The sequence below is a fragment of the Cydia fagiglandana genome, chromosome 26 (genome assembly GCF_963556715.1).
Source record: "Cydia fagiglandana chromosome 26, ilCydFagi1.1, whole genome shotgun sequence".
NCBI lineage: Eukaryota > Metazoa > Arthropoda > Insecta > Lepidoptera > Tortricidae > Cydia > Cydia fagiglandana.
The window spans coordinates 5270385-5297170 of record NC_085957.1 but is presented as its reverse complement, the minus strand read 5'-3'; the positions used below and the strand labels follow the sequence as shown (position 1 = coordinate 5297170).

Below are 26786 nucleotides of genomic sequence, written 5' to 3'. Positions count from 1 at the left end.
TCTCGATTTTGGTCGCACTTTTAATATTTGCGTATGCAGTAGCATCATAGGCGCCAACCTGTCACTGTGCACGGGGAAAAATAGGCCAAGTTCTATTTATAGACCATTCACAAATGGCGATCCGAATCCTTATTTCCATAGCTTGGACTTTGCTCTAGTTTCTCTTTTCTGATCTGATCTGATATATACGAGTACTTGGTCAAGCAGATCTTGTCAGTAGAAAAAGGCGGCAAATTTGAAAAATGTAGGCGTGAAGGGCTATCGTCCCATAGAAAATATGAATTTCGCGCCTTTTTTTACTGACAAGATTTGCTTGATCAGCTATATGTATAAGTTATTACTCTATGGTTTACTAAACAAATTAGTGCTGCACTCTGGCGGCAGAACATTGCAGTCATACTCCGTATTACATTTAAATGGTGACAAAAAGGAAAACATTTACTTGCCTAGAGTTAAACCAAAGTCTGCAGCGATTTTGATAGCCTACGCAGTGCAAGTGTCATTTTAAACGTACAGTTGCCTCCAGAAACTCGCGAACTAAATTGACAGGTCAATGTGCACAAATGATACCACAGTTTGGCCAGTGTTGTTCATATCGATATTTTCAAAAAAGTTTGAATTAGAGAATGTCGGTATTTCCAAAATTGTGCAATTTTATAGTACCTAATAGAGACAAGGATATTGAATAAACATATTGTAATTAAATAAATATTTTATTATATTTATTTTGTTTTATTTGTTAGGAAAACTTACAGCTAGAGTAACAATTAAGTTGTAGGTGATAACATAGAAAAAGTGATTTTGGCTCAAAATACAAAAAAGGCCGGCCCAGACGGGGAAATATTTCGTATAATGGGATTAATTTCTCATTTAAATCGAGTGGTGTGGACGCAAAAATTAAATCGCCTCGGTATCCCTATGGCTTCGATTATGAAGACCAGTCCCTAAACTGGACGTTTAAGTTGACAATTAGGTCAAGATCAAGCAAATCTTGTCAGTAGACAAAGGCGCGAAATTCAAATTTACTTTGAGACGATATCCCATCGCGCCTACATTTTTCAAATTTGCCGCCTTTTTTACTGACAAGATCTGCTTGACCAAGTATAAATAATTATGGATCAATCTCATCTACCGGCCACATGTATAAAATTAAATCACCAATTTTAGATTTATGGCGACAACCGAGCTCTTGAAATAAAGAACGGCAATAAGTTGTTGCACACTAACATGACACTGAAATTTGTCAGTTTCTCATCCGCACCTCCTGATTTGATTGGTAACGACACAATCTTACAATCGAATTAACCACTTTTCTCGTCACATTCATATTAATCGAAATCGTTTGTGACCCCTTTATAATTATGACATGGGTAGTAAGTGCAATATTTTACTTATCGATATCATTTTATCGACATATACCCGTGACTATTTTTTCTTTGCTATTACTGGTATCATTTTATTTGTCAAACTCATGTCAATTTAGTTCGCGAGTTTATGGAGGCGACCTTAAAACTTCTATGAAATTATGACGTATAATAACACTGTCCCTGAGTGGGCTATCAAAATCGCCGCAGACTTTCCTTGGTCTAGCTCTAACAGCCGACGACCTTTTTAGGGTTCCGTACCCAAAGGGTAAAAACGACTCTTACTAAGACTCCACTGTCCATCTGTCGGTCCGTCCGTCTGTATCTCATGAACCATAATAGCTAGAAGTTGACATTTTCACAGATGATGTATGTATTTTTGTTATAATAAAAAATACTAATAAAATAAATATTTAAGTGGGGCTTAAACACAAATACAACTGTGTACAGTAAGTACCTATAAGGGCCTCTCCAAAATATCACCGATTAATCGCATGCGATTTGCATTACATTGCTTTATTCGATCGATTAAATCTACATTTCTAGAAATTATCTAAAATCACAAGATAATGGGGTTGGCCGGTTGAAGTATTATTATAATATATTTATTTTAGCAGATGGTGCCAGCAGTGGGGAGACACTCCTGACTTCGGTCGAACTCGGCTCCGTTCGGCTCAGCATTGCTCCGAGCAATTTTTATGGTTGGCACCACGTGACTTCCTTTTGCGTGCACGACCACAGATAAGATAATCACTTGATTTTTGACAACCTTAAATAGCCGAAAGGGATAGTGCCATGTATTAGAAAGAGATAGCATGATTCGACCCTGAACCACTGTCAAACTTCGGGTTTGTAGGAAGTGTCCTTTCTGTACGGTAGTACTATTATTTCTTCTGTGGTGCCAGCATAGTTTGTCATCAAATTTTTGTTTTTCAGAGGAATTTTATGCCCTGGATGCCTGGATATTTAGCCCAAATCTCAAAGAAAAAGGGGCAAGCTATGATGGCGTCATCTATTCAAACATTTGACAGTCAACCCCATTGTCGCAAAGTCTGTACTTCTGTAGAGTGTAGAAGCCTTAATTGCTTCCTGAAAGTCAAAAGAAGAGTAGAAATTCAAATTGGTGATTTAATTTGTGTACGTGTGGACGCTAGATGAGATTGACCAATTATTTTCTTGAGGGGCTACCGCGAAAACCGAAATTCGCAAATTGCGGGGATTTTTCTCTGTCACTCTAATTACGCGTTCATTAGAGTAAAAGAGAAAGATCCCCGCAATTTGCGAATTTCGGTTTTCGCTGTAGCCGCTCTCTGTTTTACTGCCAACATATTCTCCGGTTTAAATCACACCCATAGCAACTCGTTGAATTAAAAATATTGTAAATAACATTTATGTTATACGGTTTGCCTGTGCGCGCGTCATAGCGGTATTGAATTGCAAATGGCGGACAAAAACGGCGGCCATCTTGGGACACGTGCTCGAGATGTTTATGCGAGTGCTTGAATATTTGCCTGTGGGCATGGTAATTGTTCTGAAGTCTGGTTGGCTAAATTTTTATGTAGGTATGAATCTTAAGAAGTACTTACCTATACTATACCCTGTATCTTTAGGTACTTAAATAAAAGTAAACAAATAATTTGTACATAATATTGTAAAATGTATCCATTATCTTAATTGAAATATTAAACATTATGGTTATAAAAAAAATTATAAAATAAAATACATTGTATTCAAGAAAAAAAAATTACATTTTCGGGTATTTATAACATTTATTGATTATGATTAACCAATCAAATACAAAACCACCAGCTGTATCTATCACTGAACGACCTGACTTTAACCTACATTATTTGATCATGTAATGTTTTCATCTACCCTCAACTGACTTAAGAAGCCATTTGAGGGTAGATTTTGTTTACTCTTTTTTAAATACCCAAAGATATAGACCAAGGCCTGTTCACTTCCTAAGAAAGTTATGTCCCCAAATAATTGCGCATGTGTGCGCCTTAAGCTTTTATGTGTGCGTTGGCCTCCGGGAAAAAGTTGCGAGTAATAAAAATAAAAACATTTTTCTACAGCAACATTGCTCCCAACTCTGATTTAAATTATCACGAATTTTATACAATATTAATCATAAAACGGAACTTAAAACGCTTAAAACTTAATTACATGCGATTAAGTTTTATAATGAATATTTGCTTCCAACTGTCTTTATCAATGTTCATAAAATATATGGAGGGTAGGTACGTCTACCCACCATAATAAAAAATATATTTGTCAAGGACTCTGTCCAACTGCTATGGTTAAAGTTCATAACGAAAATTTTATTTATTCACTCTTTAAATAATACATACAACGTGTACCGCTACGTATCACTTAAGACTGTAAGTCTGTACCTACATGGATTTACAGCAATGCACATAGAAAATGTGCTAAATGCGGAGCAACGGCTGTTGAAGCAGCCAGAGTGAAATTTACAACTTTAGTGGGTTCAGAAGGAACCGAGTCATAACGCATCTGGAAAGCGTATTAATTAACCGTGAAGAAATGTATGAATACAAGTTGGAAATCTGTGCAAAATGCCGTGTGTAAAGTGTAGTGTATCTGTGTGTAAAGTGTAATAGGTAGGCATGCCTAATGTTATTTGTATAAAAGGTAGGTACTGAAAACTTTGTGAATGCGCTTTATTAATGTCTATTTTTTTATTAAGTTGCCAGTTGCCAGTTTTCAGTGTATATTTTTATATGTAAAACATTTTTTAATAAATAATATATATAATGTTATAAACATAAACATGCCTTTTATTTAAATCAATTGATAATACCACAAACAAGGGGTAATATTTGCATCTTGCATATATTTCGTGATATGAAGATAACAAATATGTTTATCAACAGAATTACTACCTACCAATACCCGCCAGGCTAAACCGGTTGTCAACTTTAGTTCCATTGGTACACAAAGACGGCGCCACTAGTATAAACGTATAAACGGTTGGGGACATTTTTTTGTATGGAGTTACCGTTCTTCTCCTAGTGAGTATTATATTCTTTGATATAGACTATAATAAAGTCAGACCGAGAAAAGTCTGCAGCGGTTTTGATAGCCCACGCAGTGCAAGTGTCATTATAAACGTCAAACTTGTATGAAATTATGACGTGTAAATAACACTAGTACTATAGTACGTTTTTTTTTAGAATTAGAAATAAGGTAAACAATTTTGATGTGTCTTTTAATTGAAAAACACATTTTAAAAATAAGTTACGGCAAATATGTAACAATTTTGAATCTAATACGATCATTTATATTCTTCTGCTTTCATAAGTAATAGTTTTTGATTTTTAAAAAGCGTTTTTCAATTAAAAGACATGTCAAGATCGCTTACCTTCTTGCAACTTCTTTCTAATGCTAAAAAAAACGAACTATAGGTACGTGGGCTATCAAAATCGCTGCACAGTTTTCTTGGTGTAACTTGGCGTGCGGTATTCAGGACCGATACGACCTTCACACCTTCAAGAAATGAGCGTAGGTACTCCCATCTTAAAGGCCGGCAACGCACTTACAACCCCTTCGGCGTTGCGTCCATGGGCGGCTGTAATCGCTTACCATCAGGTGATCCGTCTGCTAGTTTGCCTCCTATTTCATAAAAAGTCAACGCCAGTAAAAAACTCAAATTGTTTGCAAGTCCGTTAAATATCTAACACATACCTAACCTTAAAAATCCTGTAAATATTTTTCTTCTTCCTCGCGTTATCCCGGCATTTTGCACGCCTCATGGGAGCCTGAAGTCCGCTTGACAACTAATCCCATGATTTGACGTAGGCACTAGTTTTTACGAAAGCGACTGCCATGTGACCTTCCAACCCAGAGGGGAAACTAGACATTATTGGGATTAGTCCGGTTTCGTCACGATGTTTTCCTTCACCGAAAAGCAACTGGCAAATATGAAATGATGTTTCGTACATAAGTTCCGATAAGTACACACGTTGGTCCGAGCCGGGGTTTGAACCCGCGACCTGAAAAATCCTATATCTATGGCTAATTATAGGGCAATGACACGTCTTGATAAAAGTGAAGTTTGATCTAGTACCTAATTCAATTGCCTTGAAGCTATTGTAAGGACAGCACATTTATATTATTTAAAAACGAGGATTATTACATCCGTTTTATTATGTCAGCATTGTTGACTCTTTCGTCTTTATAGTACGACTGACCTGGATATTCTATTTATATAGAAAAAATAGATACCCGTGCAAGAAACTCGGTTAGGTTATCAAGTTTATAAATGTTTTGACTGGTTCCTAAATAGCAATGCGCCAAAGAGAAATTTCCAAAATTGCAAGATTACCATAAAATGTTCTCGACTCGTGAGGTCGAAATGTTCTCGAGTCATGATGGAAGCGCTGATGGCGGTGGCTGGTGGAAACCTAACGGTGAGAGCGTGCGACTTGCAATCTGGAAGTCGCGGGTTCAAACCCCGGCTCGTACCAATGAGTTTTTCGGAACTTACGTACGAAATATCATTTGATAATTACCAGTCGCTTTTCGGTGATGGAAAACATCGTGAGGAAACCGGACTAATCCCAATAAGGCCTAGTTTACCCTCTGGGTTGGAAGGTCAGATGGTAGTCGCTTTCGTAAAAACTACTGCCTACGTCAAATCATGGGATTAGTTGTCAAGCGGACCCCAGGCTCTCATGAGCCGTGGCGAAATGCCGGGATAACGCGAGGAAGAAGAGAGTTGTCGACTCATGAGGGCTTGGAAACTAATTGCAATAATTGGCGTAGGCACTAGTTTTTTCAAAAGCGGCTTCAATCTGACTTTCTAACAAATCTAATATTTACTTAAAGCGCCAGACAATCCGTTACAAGTTCTTAATTTAAAACTACTTGCCGAAATAACAAGCTCGGTAATAACAAGGGTATGTATCATCATCATCATCTCAGCCATAAGACGTCCACTGCTGAACATAGGCCTCCCCCTTGGACCTCCACTCGTACCGGTTGGAAGCGATCCGCATCCAGCGTCTTCCGGCGGCGTTAACAAGGTCGTCCGTCCATCTTGTGGGTGGACGTCCTACGCTGCGTTTGCTAGTCCGTGGTCTCCACTCGAGCACTTTTCGACCCCATCGGCCATCTTCTCTGCGCGCAATGTGGCCTGCCCATTGCCACTTCAGCTTGCTAATCCGGTGGGCTATGTCCGTGACTTTAGTTCGTCTACGGATCTCCTCATTTCTGATTCGATCACGCAGAGAAACTCCGAGCATAGCCCTCTCCCATAGCTCGTTGAGCGACTTTGAAGGGTATGTATAAGGTTCAAAAAAGGAGTGTACAGGTTTTTGAAAGGTCGGCAACGCGCATGTAACGAGTATACCCCTGTAGTTGCAGAGGTCCATAGGCTGCATCAATCCAAAACTGGTATCCTCTCAATTTTATTTGATATATTTCAACATAACGTTTGAAAAAGAGAGCGTAATTGTAGTTTAATGGAACGGCTTTCAGACAGATGCCCACAGCGAAAAACAATAGCGTAAAATGGGGTGAGTTCGGCCAAATCTGAAGTTCAAACCTCAATAAAAGTTTATTTTTATATGTGGCACGTTCATTTATATACTTGAAAAGTGTTCCGGTAGTTATTCAATGATTATTTATCTGTCGTTTCATTCCATAGATTCAACGATAAACAAAGAATAGTGGGAAATCCCAGCTCACCCCGTAGTCGGAGTTAGGGGGGATAGGAATTGAGTGAGATGAGACAATAGAATAGATTACGTAACAATGTCTAAAAATACCATAGGGGCTCTCCATAAATTACTTCATCTATTTTTGACGATTTTGACCCCCCCCCCCCTAAAATCATCCAAAAATCATGCTTTAAATTACCCCATTTCCTCCTACTTCGTGCTACCATCATCTGATATCCAGACCCTCCCCTAATTTGATATGACGTAATTTATGATTAGCCCCATACCACCCCATTGATAAACCAACTGCCCTCGTAATCCCTACTCACCCCATTTTACGGTAATCTGAATTTCCATCTGCCTCTACATATCTCGAATAGATCGATAGCAAGAGAAATAGAGGCCTCTATACGGTTCGATTCGGGAAATGAATTAGACACTATAGATATGAAATAGTAAAGATATGTGACGTTCCACTGCAAAGGGTACCTTATAGCGGCTGGCGCCGCGATTCGGGAAATGAATTAGAGATTTTCTAGATATGAAATAGTGAAGATATGTGACGTTCCACGGAAAAAGGTACCCTATGGCGGCTGGCGCTTATGTCGCTTAGCGCTGCAATAATATTGGAGCGGCGTTAATAATAGCGTAAGCGCCAACCGCCATAAGGTACCTTTACCCGTGGGACGTCACATATCTTTACTACTTATATCGTATCTAGTTAATCTCTAATTCATTTTCCGAATCGCGCCGATAGTCTCTAGATATAATGATAATTTTTATTTCCGATTTTCACGCCCCCCGGGTTCTTGAAGGTATTTAAAAAAAATCGACATATACTCGTTTAGATGCGTCATTTTAAATACAGTGTTTCACTTCAACGGATTTGTAGGGTACATTATGATGGAGATTTTTGTTTTGTTTTGGTAGAGGCACTGTATGTCAAGTTGGTACGTAGTAGACAGACAAACACACAACAAAACACAACCTGTTGCTATTTTTTCTACAGAAATGTCTTCTTCTTCCTCGCGTCATCCCGGCATTTCGCCACGGCTCATGAGAGCCTGAGGTCCGCTTGACAACTAATCCCATGATTTAACGTAGGCACTAATTTTTACGAAAGCGACTGCCATCTGACCTTCCAACCCAGAGGGTAAACTAGGCCTTATTGGGATTAGTCCGGTTTCCTCACGATGTTTTCCTTCACCGAAAAGTGACTGGTAAATATCAAATGATATTTCGTACTTAAGTTCCGAAAAACTCATTGGTACGAGCCGGGGTTTGAACCCGCGACCTCCAGATTGCAAGTCGCACGCTCTCACCGCTAGGCCACCACCGCTTTTTCTACAGAAATGTATCAACAAAGAAGGACTTCATGGTATCATTCCATTTCTAACCGCAGCTGCACTACCGGTACTGAACGCGTCGCCGTCATTGTCAATTTCCATAGTAAAATGAACAGTATTGCAGCTGTCGTTGGAAATGGACTGTCACCTTAACGCTGAAATAATATTGTTTGTGTTTTTCTGGCATAATTTAAGAAATAAAACTATGTAAACGGACAATATCGCTTATAATGAATTTAAAATACATCCGAACGTTTATCTTTTTCGCTGATATACCTAATCTGTTTACTGTTTACATAATTTTATTTCACGAGCAGGTACAGTCAGCAGCAGAAGTTGCTAAGCGGGCGAGGTGTTCAAAATGATTTTGACGCGAGTTTATTGTTAAGAGAATAATAGAGTGTCAAGGTAATTTAAAATAAATACTAAAATAAAAGAAACTTTCCTATTAAAATAAAACCTAATTATAAAAAGAATACCCCCTCCAGCAGGTCCACCTGTGGCATGGTACCCATTACGCTGGCGGCGTTTCCTCGCTGAACCGCCAGGGCGATTCGTTGCTAGAAATACGCGCCAACTCTGGGGTCCCCTGTGGCGTCAATCAGCCGCCCCGACAGAGCCCTCACAAAGGCCTGCATGTCGGCTGACCAAGGGCCCAGTGTCTCTATTGCGAGCGCCGCAAACTCGTAGTCCTTAAGTAAGGACGAATATTTGCGGCGCTTGAGAACCTGGGCCTGGTCAGCCGCGCCGCCGGCCTGGGTGCGGGTCGCCTGGATTTTGAACACCTCGCCAACTTAGCAACTTCTGCTGCTGACTGTACGTAATAACTATCGATGTACTGTAAAATCAGGTAACTTTAGTCCACAACTTACAACTATGATCCAATGCAGTTTTGTTTCTTTTTAAAAATAAAGTAATGTCTCATTTAAGTAAAATGAGCCAGCATAAGGATTTAAGGTAGTTTCCCTCCAGGGCCCGACTTATCTTTCCACCCTGTATGATATAGAAAGTATATCTAAGCTCCAAAAGTAGGTAAATGTAACGAGTACAAATCGTTAAGAAGCAACGTTAAAAACTGGAGCATAGTTGTACTTAAGGACTATATATAGTTGGTCAAGCAAATCTTGTCAGTAGAAAAAAGCGGCAAATTTAAAAAATGTAGGCGCGAAGGTTTATCGTCCCATAGAAAATTTGAATTTCGCGCCTTTTTCTACTGACAAGATTTGTTTGACCAGCTATAGTTAGGTAAAGTTAAGCTACGAAAAGTCTGCAGTGATTTTGATAGCCCTCGCAGTGCCAGTGTTAATTATACGTCATAATGTCATAGAAGTTTGACCTTTAAAATAATACTTGCACTGCGTGGGCTATCAAATCCGCTGCAGACTTTCCTTGGTGTGACTCTACCTGATTTCACCGAAGACAATATGATATCTTTTAAGAATTTATAAAAAATACTGATATTATAAAAATATTAAGAGCTCTATTATTGTTTTTTTACGTACTTTAAATACTATACGTAAAAATAAAGTATGGAATCATCGGTATAATCATTTCTAAATCACTCTTGGCCGATTCAGTACCTTTATAGGTACTTATATATTGCAAACTCGTTAATTCACACAACACTCATCAAATATACGATATACGACGGTATTACGCATTACTCCGAATTTTTAAATGTTATGATTACGCTTTAAAAAATACAATCCTACCGTAGCTTCCACCCAGTTCGCACCATCAAGTACCAATATCAAAAATTATTTAAAATAAAATTGTAATTCAAAGATTCTGGTTACTGGATCAAACAGAGCTTGATAAAATATAATTTGGATTTTGTTGCCACGTGATAAGTACCATTCTGCCTTGGAGCGGGGGACGCGAGAAAAAAAGAAGACAATCGCCCGGAATAATTTGAGCCAAGTGTATAAAATGGCGGCACGCCGCTGACACCGCGCAGTGGCTAGCGCGTTCCCGCCAAAACAACTGTCAAACCGGTGTGGTCACTCTAAAAATTTTCTATAAAAGAAAAAAATGAGTGCCCTACTCCTAATCGCCGTCGCTGTTCTCATTTTATACAAAGTTTACTCCCGTAAAACTATAACTATTCAACGGGAGAACAAATATGGGGAAGCTAAAGAGGTGGTTTTGAGCGAAGCACCGGGGCCGGTACCTTTCCCGGTCGTTGGTAGTTTACATCTATTGGGGAAACACGAGTCTCCTTTCCAAGCGTTTACGGAGCTAGCCAAAGAGTACGGGGACATATTTAGCATACAGTTGGGCGGGTCAAAGTGTTTAGTAGTTAATAATCTGGAGCTAATCAGGGAAGTCTTGAACCAGAACGGGAAGTTCTTCGGAGGACGACCAGACTTCGAGAGGTTCCATAGTCTGTTCGCTGGCGATAGAAATAACTGTAAGTAGCTTTTTACGCACTCACTATTTTTTATTTATCATTTTTCAGGCCCTATATACTTATAACACTTTAAATGTAGGTACTTATAATATAACACTTTGAACTCTCGCGTTTTGTACATATATTTAATTACACAAACTAGACCGTGATATAATTTAGATTTTTAATTTTTGTGGTCTTTCCGCGACCACATCTGCAACTCAGCTGAAGCGTCGGAATTTAAGGTGAAAACAATGAAATTATATCGCGGTAGACCCGTTTCTGTATACTTACACTGTACATGTATACTTTATTTGCGTTTAACAATATTTTTTTACTACTTAAATTGTTAATTTAAATCCCTTTATGTTTGCTGCGAGATTAAATTAGTTAGCAATAGAGACGCTAAAAAACCGGCGTAGAACGTGACGGATGTTCAATGCAAGTTTGCGTAGCCACCTCTACATAACTTCGTTAATATTGAATTACCGTATAAGTATATTCTGTTTTTTTTTTTAAATTACGGCTTTCAACTCGTACAAAAAAAAATAGCATTATAAATATTAACTTTACCAACTGGATATTTTATGGAAAAATGCGATAAATCAATGGTCTATTCAACACCCAAGACTGTGCTATAAATAGTCTAGAAAACATCCCCAGTTTAAAAACATAATCTAAAAACGCAGCATTTTAGTATTAAGAATAAACTTAATTATTTTTGAGACTATTTTCCATAGCAGGAATACCGCCAAAATAGTTTCCGTTATATATATTTTATTTATTTTTTATATTTATTAACGCAGGTGTTTTCCATTCCACTGTTTATCCCACTTTTATAAGATATTTCAACATTTCCACGTATCCCACTTTTATTTATGATTTCCACGTTTTTATATTTGTATACACATAAAAGTTTATAAAAATTACTGCTACCACTTACCCTGTAAATTAACTGTCACATTATTTTAAAGAACGTAAAGTCTCAGCCCGCGGGGTGGCACTGATCATATAAACAACCTAAACCTGCGCGTACGCACGCGTGCGTTAAGCCAGCAAGGCTCCACGGTAGCCCGACTGTGTCTGCCATTTGATGCCAATCGTGTAAGGGCGTGTTAAAGTCCATGCGAAAGATACGTTCACATTTTTAACCACTAAGCTGTGTGGATTACAGCGCCTTAGCAACTACACAAACGACATATCACATTATTATGTCTTTTGTGTCATATGTCACATATGTCAAATTGAAAAAAAAATGTCTCATAAATTTCTAGATACTTACTGCTAGCTTTAATTAATTAGTGAAAATACAAAATATCAATGATTTATTCAGTCATATTGTTATTAGTGCATAATGTATTTAAAATCTTATAAAGTTCTGGTACCTACTAACTAAAAAAATCTAGGGTGCTAAGATGCATTTTAAACCGGACACGGGCAAACACGGGTTGATGGGCGACACGCTAGACCGGGCCGTGCCCGGGCCGAGGCTTCTGACATGTTATTTTCTATGACGGCTGATCGGTGATCACGTAGTAATTTCCATAGAAAACGAAATCCTGGAAGCTACGGCCCGGCCCCGGCTCGGTCTAGCGCCAATCAATCTTTGTAAAGAAACATATTATTATGATTTACATAGTTAATAAATTTTAATTACAAGTTCCGCTACAATAACGCATATAACGCATGTTTGTCTGTAATATAATATATGTATTTGGCTAGCACATATTTTTAATATGCGTGGAATATACATATATTTACCCCCTTATTCATAAACGTCTACTAAAGTTGACAAGCCGATAATAAAATCGTTTGCCCCTTTCTGTTGCTTGGCCTTTGTTGCTTACTCCAAGATGGGACATATGTATATCCAAATTTTACGGTACCTATTTATGATTTTAGCAAATAATATCATCTTATTTTTCATAACATTCGATACCATATATGAGCAATATTTCCCATTTTGGCAATATTTCCCCGCTACCTAGCGCAACGCACCTAACTAGTTGCAATAGAAATGTGACCACCGCGTGACCTATTAATGCAAGGGACGAGTTCTACTGACCTCCATAAAACATAAGTGTTTGTTACCAGAGACCTAGTGCGTGCCTACATTATCGTAGTATGGTGTAGGCTACATGAAGTCCAAAGTTCGGTTGGTAAAAACGTGCATTATTTGCATTACGGCACAGAAACTTACAAGTATATAGTACTTAAGGTACAAAATACACTTGTTTTTGAGTAATACCAAAAATAATAGATAGTATAGAGGGGTCCTGTCATAGTAAATGTTGTAGTTTGTAGTCACTGTAAATTTACTACCATCTATCGACACACGACTATAACTCAAAATAAACACGTATAATATTATCAAAAAATTAATATAATATGGATAAATGGTTTTATTATTTTTATATCATTTTGATCCATGTTCAATCACGATATCTGTGTTAAATTTGTTAAATATGAAACGGTGTCGTCACGCCATCTAGCCGAGAATAGGCTAAAGGTGTGTGCGCCATCTATCCGAGAATGACTTTTTCTTGATTTCCGAGGCACGTTTTTTTCTTAGACTTTACATATGTCTTTGGTAATACTAATAAAATATTAATTTTAAGTAAGTACCTAACAGAAGATTTATATAACGTAAGTATTTAACTGTTTAAAAACATTTTGGCAAGATAGTTATGGATAACTCACGCGAGAGTCGCGAGACCGACATGTCATTTTCTATGGCAGCTGATAAATAAATAATAAATAAAATAAATAAATAAACCATTTATTCACGGAACAGCATATTCTTACATGATAAGTACAACCTCCGCCAAACTGTATAACAGTTTGTTGGCAGAAATAGGATCGGTGACCACGTGGTGCTTTGCATAGAAAACGAAGCTCCGGCCCGGCACCGGCCCGATGTAGCGTGAGTCATCCTATAATCTGAATCTAAATCATTTGTAATATAAAATTCTGGGAAATATTGCCAACTTTATATGTACAAAAGTAGCTGAAATATTTGGCCAATTTTCGCACGCATTTCGCTTGTAACTTAACCACATTTGTAACTTTAAGCTTCAATGTGTGACCGATTTAATGATAGTTAAACTTCTCATTTCCACTTGCATAGTCGTAGCAGGAGTGAAAGAGATCGGTAACATGATCTCGATCGTCATTTTGTTTTGCGTATAATAGCAACATTCATAACTCACCATTGGTGGACTTTATTATCTTGGCAATAAGGCTTAAAAAGCTTCAATAGTAATCTGACTGTATAAAATTAATCCCATGGCGCCAATCTAACTTGACACTAGGTTTGAATTGATGCCACAGGTGATAACGCCACCTGATATGTTTCATAGTTAGATTCATTCAGAAATAAACCATTGTATTCAAAAATTTCGATCTATCAATGTAGGTATACTGCCGTATTCGAACTTCAAGATATTCACAAGAGACGACACGTACTAGATCCATTCTATATACGTTATAGTTTATAGTTTAGATATCAACCTAGTTCTCTTTTGCAGCGCAATTCGGGCAACCAATGTCACTTTTACGTTAGAGTGATTAAGATATCTACCTATATTAGATGTGAATTGGATCTCTAAGTCATATCCTGTGGAAATCGTTCAAGAGTATCTCCAGAATCGCGCAAATGTCAAATTTGACAGGTTAGATCTTAAACATATCGTTATCGTATCTTGGTGATGTCTAAAAGATATCTAATAGATATCTATTTCAAAATCCGAATCGGGCCCTAGGTTTCTGAATGTGATGATGCCACCTGATTATGTTTCATAGTTAGATTCATTCAGAAATAATCCATTGTATTCAAATTTAATTTCGATCTATCAATGTAGGTATAGTATAGGTACGTTGCTAATCTTAACTAACCCATTTTTTTTTCTTTAACCGTAAAAGAGTAAGTTTTTATTTTTATTTGATTTAATGTGGGTATAGGTACTTAACTCCACAATAAAACGGCTTAGTTCACTAACACTCTACTCTCTTTACAATTTTCACTCTAGTACTCATCGAGACAATTCTAAAAACCCCAAACACAATTAGGTTGCGTTGTTTCATCACAGTGTTCCTATGGCCACCTCCTGTCTCCATCATCAGATCAGCTCGATGGTACCATAGTATTGCATTGTCATCCGATTTATACATGCATGCAAAATTTCAGCTCAATCGAAAATCGGGAAGTGGATCAAATTTAACTTGCAAGATTTGATTACAGACAGACAACGGTCAGGTGAAAGTAAATAAAAGCTTGTAAAAACTGATAAATTACTTAATATTAGTTTTAGGAAGATTTAAATAAATGTATAGTGTTATAACATTGAAGTTAACTTAATTTATGATATTAAAATAATAAAAAGGATAAAATAATAATTTCGAAAAACCCCCGAAAACAGTTAGTTTACATTGGAAATAAGCCTCTTTGAATAAATCCTCATTATCAAATGAGGATAATTATAGTGGTCAAACCAACTTGTCAGTCAGTAAGAACCAGGAAAACTATACTCATCCTTTTCTTTTGGGTGCTAGTACTCGTCTAAGACAAAGATAGTATGATTCTCTCTGTCTATGACTGAAATGAGACAGTCCATTGACAAACTACCGTAATTAATTGTGACGTTCCACGGTAAAAGGTACCTTATGGCGGCTGGCGCTTACGTCGCATAGCGCCTGAATAATATTGGAGCGGCGTTAATAATACCATAAGCGCTAACCGCCATAAGGTACCTTTATCCGTGGGACGTCACAATTAGCGTTTGGTAATAATTAGTCCTATGTTAGGTAATCAATATATGTCATGGGAATATATGCGTTAGTGTTAAATGAAACCATACACATTCAAAAACCTTCAATAGTTGTTTACTTGAATTTGATATAGGCTTAATTGCCGACTAAGTAATTCCGATTAAATGTGTTAATAGGCAAATTCATAATAAAGTACCTAAAACATATGTTGTCCTACTGGTTTCGCTTTTTAGGTTGATCTAAGAAATTTTATGTCAAACGGATTTTACGGCGCGATTCGGGAAATGAATTGGAGATTCACTAGATATGAAATAGTAAAGACATGTGACGTTCCACGGCAAAAGGTACCATTGCCCCGGCTGAATATTGAAGCGGCGTTAATAATAGCGTAAGTGCCACCCGCCAAGATACCTTTTGCCGTGGCACGTAACATAACTTTACTATTTCATATCTAGTGAATCTCAAAAATTGGGTATTTTTCACGTACTTATTATGATTGAGATTGACGTTATGAAGGACCATAAGTTAAATTAATGGCAAAACAATTCGTCTAAGTCTTTTTTGGGGGGCACAGTCAGCCAATACGTTATACATAAATCCCACAAACATAGTCACAAAGGGGATAACTACTTTTCCATACAAAAGTAGTCCCTATTTCCCTCTCTGGATATTAACATTATACAAAATATTTTTATCCAATTTACCCACAGCTTTGCCCCTTCGTCTGAATTTTAAATTTTTTTTCAATTATCACAAGAGTTAAAAGTATATTAAAGTTTGTAGGGAAATTATTTTACTCTCCTAACTTTTACAATTATTATAAAACTACCCCTTCGTTTGGAATGGAGAAGAAGGATTCGTTTCGAAGAATGGAGGTCCAAGGGGGAATCCTATGTTCAGCAGTCTTATGGCTGAGATGATGATGATGATGATGACCCCTTCGTTTAATGTAGTAACAATAAATCGTGTCAAAATATTTTCCATAATGTCAATAACCAGGTAGAAAAATACTAAGAACACTAAGTTTGTATGAAAAAGTCATCTATAGTTCGTTTTTTTAGCATTATAAAGAACTTGAAAGAAGGTAAGCGATCTTGACATGTCTTTTAATTGAAAAACGCTTTTTAAAAATCAATAACTATTACTTATGAAAGCAGAAGAATATAAATGATCGTATTAGATTCATAATTGTTACATATTTGCCGTAACTTATTTTAAAAAATGTGTTTTTCCATTAAAAGACATATCAAGATTGTTTACCTAATTTCTAATGCTAAAAAAACGAAGTACATATAGTGGACGATCGCCTTAAGGACAGACGAACGAAAATTAATAATATTACCTATATACGTTAGGAACTAGTATATTCTGCTTATACAATATAGTATTATATGACATACGAGATGCTGACACCTTACTTCATATAGGAAATAGTCTTAAATTACATTTTTAAATATTTGGAAAACACGATACTTAAGGTCGTTCGATAATTACTTTAATTAGGTCACGGTTATATAAATAACTTGCTTCTTTCATTGATACAACGAAATATAAGTAGGTAAAAATTACTTTACTGTATTGTATGTATGTAACAGTCAACTGGAAAAATATGGGTGTAGCCAACTTATTCAAAAATATGTCCCATAGTTCTTTAATCGCTGACATAAGAGCTATGGTCTATGGTACATATTTTTGAGATGATTTAGGGTACATCGCCAATTATTAGCCAGTTTTCAATTACTGGCCACCTATACTAAAATGAATTCTGTGTATAGGTGAATAGAACTCATTTTTGTAAGAGGCGGCCAGTTATTGAACGAGTGGGTTGTGGATAAATTTCAGTTACTGGCCATTTTCCTTATACTGAAAATGAGTTTTATTTATCTGTAAATAGAATTCATTTTTGGAATAGGTGGCCAGTAATTGAAAACTGGCTAATAATTGGATTTTCGTACCTTATATACTAAAATGAACTTTGTTCACCTATAAATAGAAATCAAATTAAGTGGCCAGTAATTGGGGGGTGGCTAGTAATTGGCGATGTACCCTATTTTGTGCACACATATTTTTACAGTTGACTGTCCCTACATAACATTTAAAAAAAACTTGTTTCCGTAATATGTTCTTTTAGTCACATTTTTTTGTATTTTATTTGACACCAATCAGAGAGCCTACCGCGAAAATCGAAATTTCGTTAGAGTTAGACCACGAAAAGTCTGTAACGATTAATAGCACACGCAGTGCAAGTGTTCTAAGTCATAATTTCATGGAAGTTTAACGATTAAAATAACACTTGCACTGCGTGTGCTATCGAAATCGTAGCAGACTTGTTTTGGTCTAACTCTATCTGCCTCTCCATCGCTCGAATATGCAAGAGTGATAACATACATACTTAAACATATAATCACGCCAATTTCCTGGAGGGGTAGGCAGAGACGACGGATTTCCACTTGCTACGATCCTGACATACCTCTTTCGCTTCCTTCACATTCATAACATTCCGCATACACGCTCGCCGGTTTAGGGTGCTCTTGACCTGGCCTTTCTTCAGGGTTTCCCCGATCTGATCAGAGAAAGTCCGCCGAAGTCTACCCCTTCCAACTCCCACTTCTACTTCTCCCTCATACACTGATATCAGAGAGGCAGATAACGAAATTTCGATTTTCCCGGTAGTAAGATCTAAATCTGCAAGTTTGTTTCACGTTTTTAGGGTTTCGTAGCCAAAGGGTAAAACGGGACCCTATTACTAAGACTCCGCTGTCCGTCCGTCCATCCGTCCGTCCGTCTGTCACCGGGCTGTATCTCACGAAGCGTGATAGCTAGACAGTTGAAATTTTCACAGATGATGTATTTCTGTTGCCGCTATAATAACAAATACTAAAAACAGAATAAAATAAATATTTAAGTGGGGCTCCCATACAACAAACGTGATTTTTGACCGAAGTTAAGCAACGTCGGGCGGGGTCAGTACTTGGATGGGTGACCGTTTTTTTTTGCATTATGGTACGGAACCCTTCGTGCGCGAGTCTGACTCGCACTTGCCCGGTTTTTTGAAGTTTGATGACATGCCTACACTCTGTCAGTGCAGTCTGTGCTGACTAAACTTATTCCGACTCTCAGTTGAAACTTCTTATGGTGTTGTTTTGATTGCCTCGACGCTCTATTTTGTTTTTTTACTACAATAAATCAGAAACTCATTAATGTTAATGCATATACTTGCGTGTTGTTACTTTTTACACCATCCAAAAGAAAGTGACAGCGTGTGTTATATAGGCTAGTTAATATTGAAGCTTTGTTTCCGAGAAAAAAGCTTATTTTCTAGGTCATTAAAACCATCAGACCATGGATAGATTTATAGGGCAGAATAATATTAGATGCGCATGAAGTTATGAACGTAAACTCAACAACACTTGTAATAGGGTACGGTGTTTTAATTACAAAACCATTTCTACTTGCATTAACAACAAAACAACACTTTTTACAGAGTGGCACAAAAAATCTTTGACGAAGTTACTTTGGGCTTCGGATTTTGAAATAGACATCTATTAGATATCTTTTAGACATCACCAAGATACGATAACGATATGTTTAAGATCTAACCTGTCAAATTTGACATTTGGGCGATTCTAGAGATACTCTTGAACGATTTCCTCAGGATATGACTTAGAGATCCAATTCACATCTAATAGATATCTTACTCTATCTAACGTAAAAGTGACATTGGTTGCCCGTATTGCGCTTCAAAAGAGAACTAGCTGATATCTAAACTATGACGTATCTAGTACGTGTCGTCTCTTGTGAATATCTTGAAGTTCGAATACGGCAGTTTGGCATATTGTTGATAATTATCAAACGTTTTAACGAAGCGCTGGTGGTCTAGCGGTAAGAGCGTGTGACTTTCGGCTCTATTCGGGAAATGAATTAGAAATTTACTAGATATGAAGTCAGGATAGTCAAGATATGTGACGTTCCACGGCAAAAGGTACCTTGTGGCGGCTGGGTATCGTCTTGGGTCGTCCCATTCGTTTTTCGTCAAGTTCTTAAATTGGTCCTATTCTGCTTTCGTCACTCATTCTACATGGAAAGCCACCGACGATTGTGACGAATGTAGAATGGGTGACGAAAGCAGAATAGGACTAATTTAAGAACTTGACAAAAAACGAATGGGACGACCCAAGACGATACCGGCGGCTGGTGCCGCGATTCGGGAAATGAATTAGAGATTCACTAGATATGAAATAGTAAAGATATGTGACGTTCCCCGGAAAAAGGTACCTTATGGCAGCTGGCGCTTACGTCGCATTAGTCGCATAGAGGCGCAATAAAATTGAAGCGTCGTTAATAACAGCGTAAGCGCCAACCGCCATAAGGTACATATCTTTACTAAGTATATCGTATCTAGTTAATCTCTAATTCATTTCCCGAATCGCGCCGTTTCAATCCAGAGGTTCATACCTCGCCCCGTCCCGGCATAATACCAATAAGTTTTTTCAAAAAACTTTTTTGGAACTTGTTTATGAAATATCATTTGATATTATGTTATTCAAAGTCTGCACAGAGTCAAAATGGGGCAACCTTCTATTTAATGGATCATGGATCTAAAAATAAGGTTTCTCAGGTTCAATTTAAATTGTGCAGAACCTCTATTCGACGTCTTGAAGATGCTTAACCTATTTCAGAGCGCATACCCATTGTAATGCGCATGGCATTACGCGCGGCTTTAATAGGTTAGCCACTCTATAAATACATGTGGAAAAGAAAAAGTGTTTTCTAGATACGAGTGTAAATTGGTCGTTTTTAACTCGGTCAGTCAGATTTACACTTGAATGGTCGCGTAAAAATAATCCATAAATATACCGCAAAATGGGGTGAGTAGGGTCAAAACTGAAATTCAAACCTCGATTACATTTTATTTTTACATATGAAAACTGAATGGTGCATATAATAAGTGTTCCGGACGTTTGTATTTTAGTTTTATTTTTATATTGGGTAGTTCCATTTCATAACTTTGACGATAAATAGGAAAACCCACCTCACCCCGTATTGCCTCGTATTTGGGGTGAGAGGGGTTTCCATACAAAGGTGATTTTGGAAGATTGTTGGATCGATTTTTTTTATTATGCGTATTACTATAGCTCCATTTTAAATTGGAATACATAATTTTTGTAGCAGTAGCCTTAAAATCACTGCTCATCCCCTCTCAAACCTTCTCTCCCCATTCATAACCCACCTCTCCCGCGAAACCTACTCACCCCGTTTTACGGTAGTCTGTATTTTCAGGTATTTCAATAAAAGAAATAAAAAATAAAGATTATATTTTCGGGTAGTTAACATTTATCGGTTAACCAACCAAATACAAAACCGCCTGGATCAGTCACTGAACGGCCTGACTTTAACCTACATTATTTGATCGTGTAATGTTTCCATCTACCCTCAACTGGCTCAAGGAGGCATTTTATTTAAATACATAAAGATACATATACATACTATAGTTAGTAGATACCTCTACAAAATACATAGCCCGTGCGACATATGCATACCCCGAATTTTTTGGTGAAGGAATGCTTTACACTATAATAGTCAAAAAATAGGTAAAAACTGTACTAAAAACCGGTCAAGTGCGAGTCGGACTCGCCCACCGAGGATTCCGTATATTTTTTTTATAAATTGATAGCTTTCGGATATTTTCCTGTACTTGTAGTTTAACCTCCTTATTCATAAACGCGCTACAAATCTCAATTAAATAATCGTTTGTCTTTATCTCTAATTTTGATGTATGTATTTGTAAAACATAATTTAACTAAATCAGGCCCGTAAAGTTCTAAAGTTAGTTTTTTTAGCATTAGGAAAGAACTTGCAAGAAGGTAAGCGATCTTGACACGTCTTTTAATTGAAAAACGCTTTTTAAAAATCAAAAACTATTACTTATGAAAACAGAAGAATATAAATGATCGTATTAGATTCATAATTGTTACATATTTGCCGTAACTTATTTTTAAAATGTGTTTTTCAATTAAAAGACACATCAAGATTGTTTACCTTATTTCTAATGCTAAAAAAACGAACTACCAACCAACGGGAAGTACCTATCCTATAAATTTTGATTTGCGGCCGTAACTTTTTTTACATTAACTTCGAATTTACATTTTTGTCACAGCTTTGGTTTTAATTTCAAATCGATACCACCTCCACGCGTTCCTGAGATAAAGAGTTTTGACAGACAGATAGACGGACGGACAGACAGACAACATCAACAAAGTGATCCTATAAGGGTTCGGTTTTTTTCCTTTTGAGGTACGGAACCCTAAAAAGAAATTATTTGAACATTTCTAAGCCTGTTTGGAGTTTCCACACAGTTCTTGTATCAATATTTGGGGTTAAAAATTGCGACATGCCTCACTGATTCTCATCACATAGCGTGCTACATGCTTAATAGACCAGTCACGCTCTGATACTTTAATGGTAGCGTTTTTACTTTTACAGTACCTACAGTCGCCATCATATATATCGGAGCGGCCAAGCTGCTCACAAATATCTGAGCACGCCTCTATTGTCAGGGCGTTAGAGTGCGTGTTCAGATATTGTGAACACCTTGGCCGCTCCGATATATCTGATGGCGACTGTACAGTGGTTCTAGTGGTTCTAAGACTAACACTTTATATCTTTGATTTTTTTTTTATCTTTTTATCTTTGATTGATATTATTTATGCACGTAATGTGTTTATATTGTTAGGTTCTTTATAGAGATGCACTGGATATCCGGTTACTATCCAGTATCCGGCCTATCCGGCCATGGTTTTAATATGCGGCATGATACCGGATAGTGACCTACTATCCGGCCGGATACCGGATTGTAAAATAGTTTGATTTCGGAGTAGACTAATTGGAATTAGTTAAGAAACAGTCTTTAAACATAATCGTACTTGTTTATTATTTTAATACAATTTAAACATTCCACTGACTTGCACGCGCACTCACGCGAACCTAGAAAATCTAGAAATGTGTCCGCGCGAACGTTCACTAGGAAACAGGTCAAACGTCAAACCTGCAGAATGCGCACCTGTAAAACCGAAATGTAGGTATAGTTCCGCTGGCCGAATATTCGGCGGCCGGATGCCGGATATTTGGCAGATGGTCAGGCCGAATATCCGGTATCCGGTATCCGGCCAAACAACTATCCGTTGCATCTCTAGTTCTTTATTCAACTAGGGTCTTAGGTTAGGATTTTACAATGTGAGTATAAAAGTAAAATATTAAACACTTACAAAACATTACAAAAAATATATAAACACATTATGAAAAACCTTCGTTAGGTTTATTTTAAACAATAGCTACAGTGGCCGATTACTATCTGTCGAAACGGGATACGATTCCGGATATATAATTATTAAAGTAGTCAACCTTATTTGAGTACAACTGGGTACTTTCCTCTACTTAGAATAAATTATTTAACACTGTGCACGAAATAAAACACCAGATAATTATTAGAAAAGCATAGATAGCAGTTATTTTTAACCACAATTTCAATTTAATAAATTGAGAGAGTTGACCGTGACGTCACTTTAAACATATTCATGTGTTGTATATTTTAATATCGAGACAAACCATTATGATCATAATATTATGTAATAGTGATTTATCTTTAAGAATAAATAAATAAATATAAAGTCCATATTAGCAAATCGTTTTGACAGTTCTAAAAAAGAAGCTGATTTGACTAGTAGAAAGCCAATGGACCTTACTCAAGCAGTTCTTTTTTTGTCTCCAGCCCTGGCGCTCTGCGACTGGTCGAATTTGCAACTACGCCGTCGTAACCTGGCGCGCCGACACTGCGGCCCCAAGCAGCACACGGACAACTTCGCCCGCATCGGCAGCGTCGCCACATTCGAAGCTATCGAGCTCGTCCAGACCTTGAAACACGTCACCAGGACCACAGAATCCGCCATCAACCTCAAACCACTCCTCATGTCCACAGCCATGAACATGTTCAGCCATTACATGTGCAATGTCAGATTTGATGAAGACGACGTCGAATTCCGCAAAATCGTCGACCATTTCGATGAGATCTTCTGGGAAATCAATCAAGGGTACGCTGTTGATTTCCTCCCTTGGCTATCACCGTTTTACAAGAAGCACATGGATAAGTTGTCCAACTGGTCGAAAGAGATCCGCAGCTTTATCCTATCGAGAATCGTAGAGCAGAGAGAAATGAATTTGGAAACTGATGGTCCGGAAAAGGATTTCCTCGATGGGCTCCTAAGGGTTTTACATGATGATCCGACTGTTGATAGAGACACGATTATTTTCATGCTTGAAGACTTCTTGGGCGGTCATTCGTCTGTTGGAAACCTGGTTATGCTTTGCTTAGCTGCTGTGGCGCGCGACCCTGAAGTAGGGAAGAAGATTCGTTCAGAAATCGAAGGTCTGACAAAGGGAAAGCGCGCTATCAGCCTAGTCGATAGAAGCAGCCTGCCGTATACGGAATCAACTATCTTGGAAGTTTTGAGATACGCGTCTTCTCCGATCGTTCCTCACGTAGCTACGGAGAACGCTGAAGTAGCTGGGTTTGGAGTTGAGAAAGGGACCACGATCTTTATAAACAACTACGAGTTGAACACATCGGAGAAATACTGGAATGAGCCGGAAAAATTCGATCCCTCTCGATTCTTAGAGCGCAGTAAGGTGCGCGTCAGGAGGAAGTCTCAATGTGACTCAGGTATGGAATCTGACAGCGAACGAACAGGGCCTTTGGATAAAACGACAGAGATGGAGAAGGAAGTAGTATCAGTTAAAAAGAACATACCCCACTTCTTGCCGTTTAGCATCGGTAAAAGGACATGCATCGGGCAGACGCTTGTGACGACAATGAGTTTCGTTATGTTTGCGAATATTATGCAAGAGTTTGACATCGGTGCTGAACATCTAGAAGACTTGAGACAGAAACCAGCGTGCGTAGCTCTTCCTAAAGACACATTTAATCTGTACGTAGTACCCAGAAAGCACTGAATAATTTATTATTGTAGATAATCAATCTCCTCAGCCAATATTAAGGTTTTTTCATAAATTACAGAAACAGTTCAATAGAGTAGGTTATTAGTACATGGATAGGTACTGTAGGATTCTTATAGAGAATTATCTCAAATAGAGTCTGTGCGGAAATAGAAAGTATGGGTTCTCCTTCATTCCACGATTCTGCTATTTTCGTTTGTGTTGGTTGTAAATTGTTTGAGATTTTTTTTCTGTAGTTGTTTTAGTATTGCTAGCTTCGAGTAAAGCAAAAACATAGACAATTATACCCAGACACACACACTCTATCAGTAAAAAAGGAGCGAAATTCATATTTTCCATGGGAACTCTCGCACCGATTTTTTTTAATTAGTCCCCTTTTTTACTGACAAAGTGGGTGTACAGTCAATTGTAAAAATATGGGCGTAGACAACTTACTCATAAATATGTCCCATAGTTCTTAATTCACTGATATAAGAGTTATGGGACATTTTTGAGATGATTTGTACACCCATATTTTTACAGTTGACTGTGCCAGAGTATAGTTTATTGAATTTTAAATCTTCATATTTAATATTGAAGGTGGCAATACTGTAGTTTTTTACATAACTTATAACCAAATATGGCTGTGGGGAAACGCTCAAAACATTATTTATTTCTTGAAATAATCTTTTTAGGTTACATTTGGCTTTTCTGTCATAAACTGTATGTACTCGTCCCAAATTTAGAAAATGTGTGAATGTATGCGTGCGGTAGGATTTTTATTTTAGTTAGCTTACTGGTATAGATCTAGTATTTCTAGTAAACACTAGGTCTTAACGAAACTTAGTTCTTGATCCTTGCTTAGTGATTAACCCGACGACTTTCTTCTGTTTTGTGGATTTGATATTTTAGAGTTGTTAGCATTTTTTTTTCTTGTTGCCTGAATTAAATATCTAAATAAAATAAATAAAATAAATTTTTTTTGTAGTTTCGTAGCGCGGCAATATATTTTTTATTGAAATTTAGACGCATTTATTATGTAGAAGTAGTTTTAGGTAGTTTACCTATATCAGTCATTGAGCGTTCTGTGAATCTCTCTTGTAGTAGATATTAGGACCGTAAACTTAGTGTAGTGACAAAAAATGGAACCCTGAGCCACTGTAGACACATGACTCGCTGTTTAACAGTTACAATAATCTCAAAGATAATATTAAAAATAGCTGACATGGTGTCTCAGGGTTCCAATTGGTTGACCGTTGGAACATTTCACTAAAAATGTCGCTTACATAACGCATTTCTTTACTTTAGCACATACACCTTAGGTTTACAATCACGCGTTATATATAGACAACACAATTATTTTTTTAAAGCATCAGATTAAAAATCAGCTTAGCATAAAAAATATCGATAGGTACCCTACCGTTAAGTAAGTGATACTATGGTGAAATGCTCCATACCATAGAGAAATATGATATTTTTTCTCTATGTCCATACTTAGTAATGTATCCAGGTAGACTTTGGTCAAACTCTAGTGTTTTTTTATACTTTTTGTACGTAGTTTTATATAGTTAGCACCGACATAGGTTTTTGTTCATTGAAATTAGTCAGAAATGTTGTATTAGATGTTTTTTTATTCGATTCCTTGAAAAGAATGTAGTCAAGATGATTTAAATTTTATTTTTCTATATATGAAGATATATCTTCAGATGGGTAGATACAGTCAGCACCAATAGTAGTGGATGTAACAACGCGCCAAAAGTATCTGGAATAATTTTCCAAATATGTATGTTTAAAAGTATCTGTCACACACGTCACAGTCTAATTGTTCTTCATATACCGGGTGTGGCCTGTAACACGAGCAAATAATTTAAACATAGATTGTACTCCTCAAACGGTGACACCTTTGTTCAACAACTTTTAAAAATTATAAAGTATTTAGACTCCCTATTTTTCATACAAAGTAAATATTATCTTCAATGGACGCCATCGCCATGCCATATCATTGTGTTTGACGTTACTTGTCACGCCTTAAACTTCGCCTTAAATTCGCAATATATTGCGTCTTATACTTAACTAACTTAACTTAACTTTCAAGTGTATTAAAAATCATACCACATGTTATTTTTAAAAGTCGCTGAACAAATGTTGATCAGTATGAGGAGTATAGAATTAAAATGTCGGAATCCACTTGAGAGATTACCCGGAAGGTGTAAAAATGTCGGGATCCACTTGAAAGACTAGACTATCT

General features: G+C 37.2%; 1 protein-coding gene across 1 annotated transcript; it reads left to right on the top strand.

Moving 5' to 3' along the window:
* Positions 1-10125: 10125 nt before the first annotated feature.
* Positions 10126-24602, top strand: LOC134677701 (cytochrome P450 307a1-like). The gene is made up of 2 exons (XM_063536164.1): positions 10126-10804; positions 23319-24602. The coding sequence occupies exons 1-2, from the start codon at positions 10426-10428 to the stop codon at positions 24554-24556; spliced, it is 1617 nt and encodes a 538-aa protein (XP_063392234.1). The 5' UTR covers positions 10126-10425; the 3' UTR covers positions 24557-24602.
* The last annotated feature ends 2184 nt before the right edge of the window (positions 24603-26786 follow it).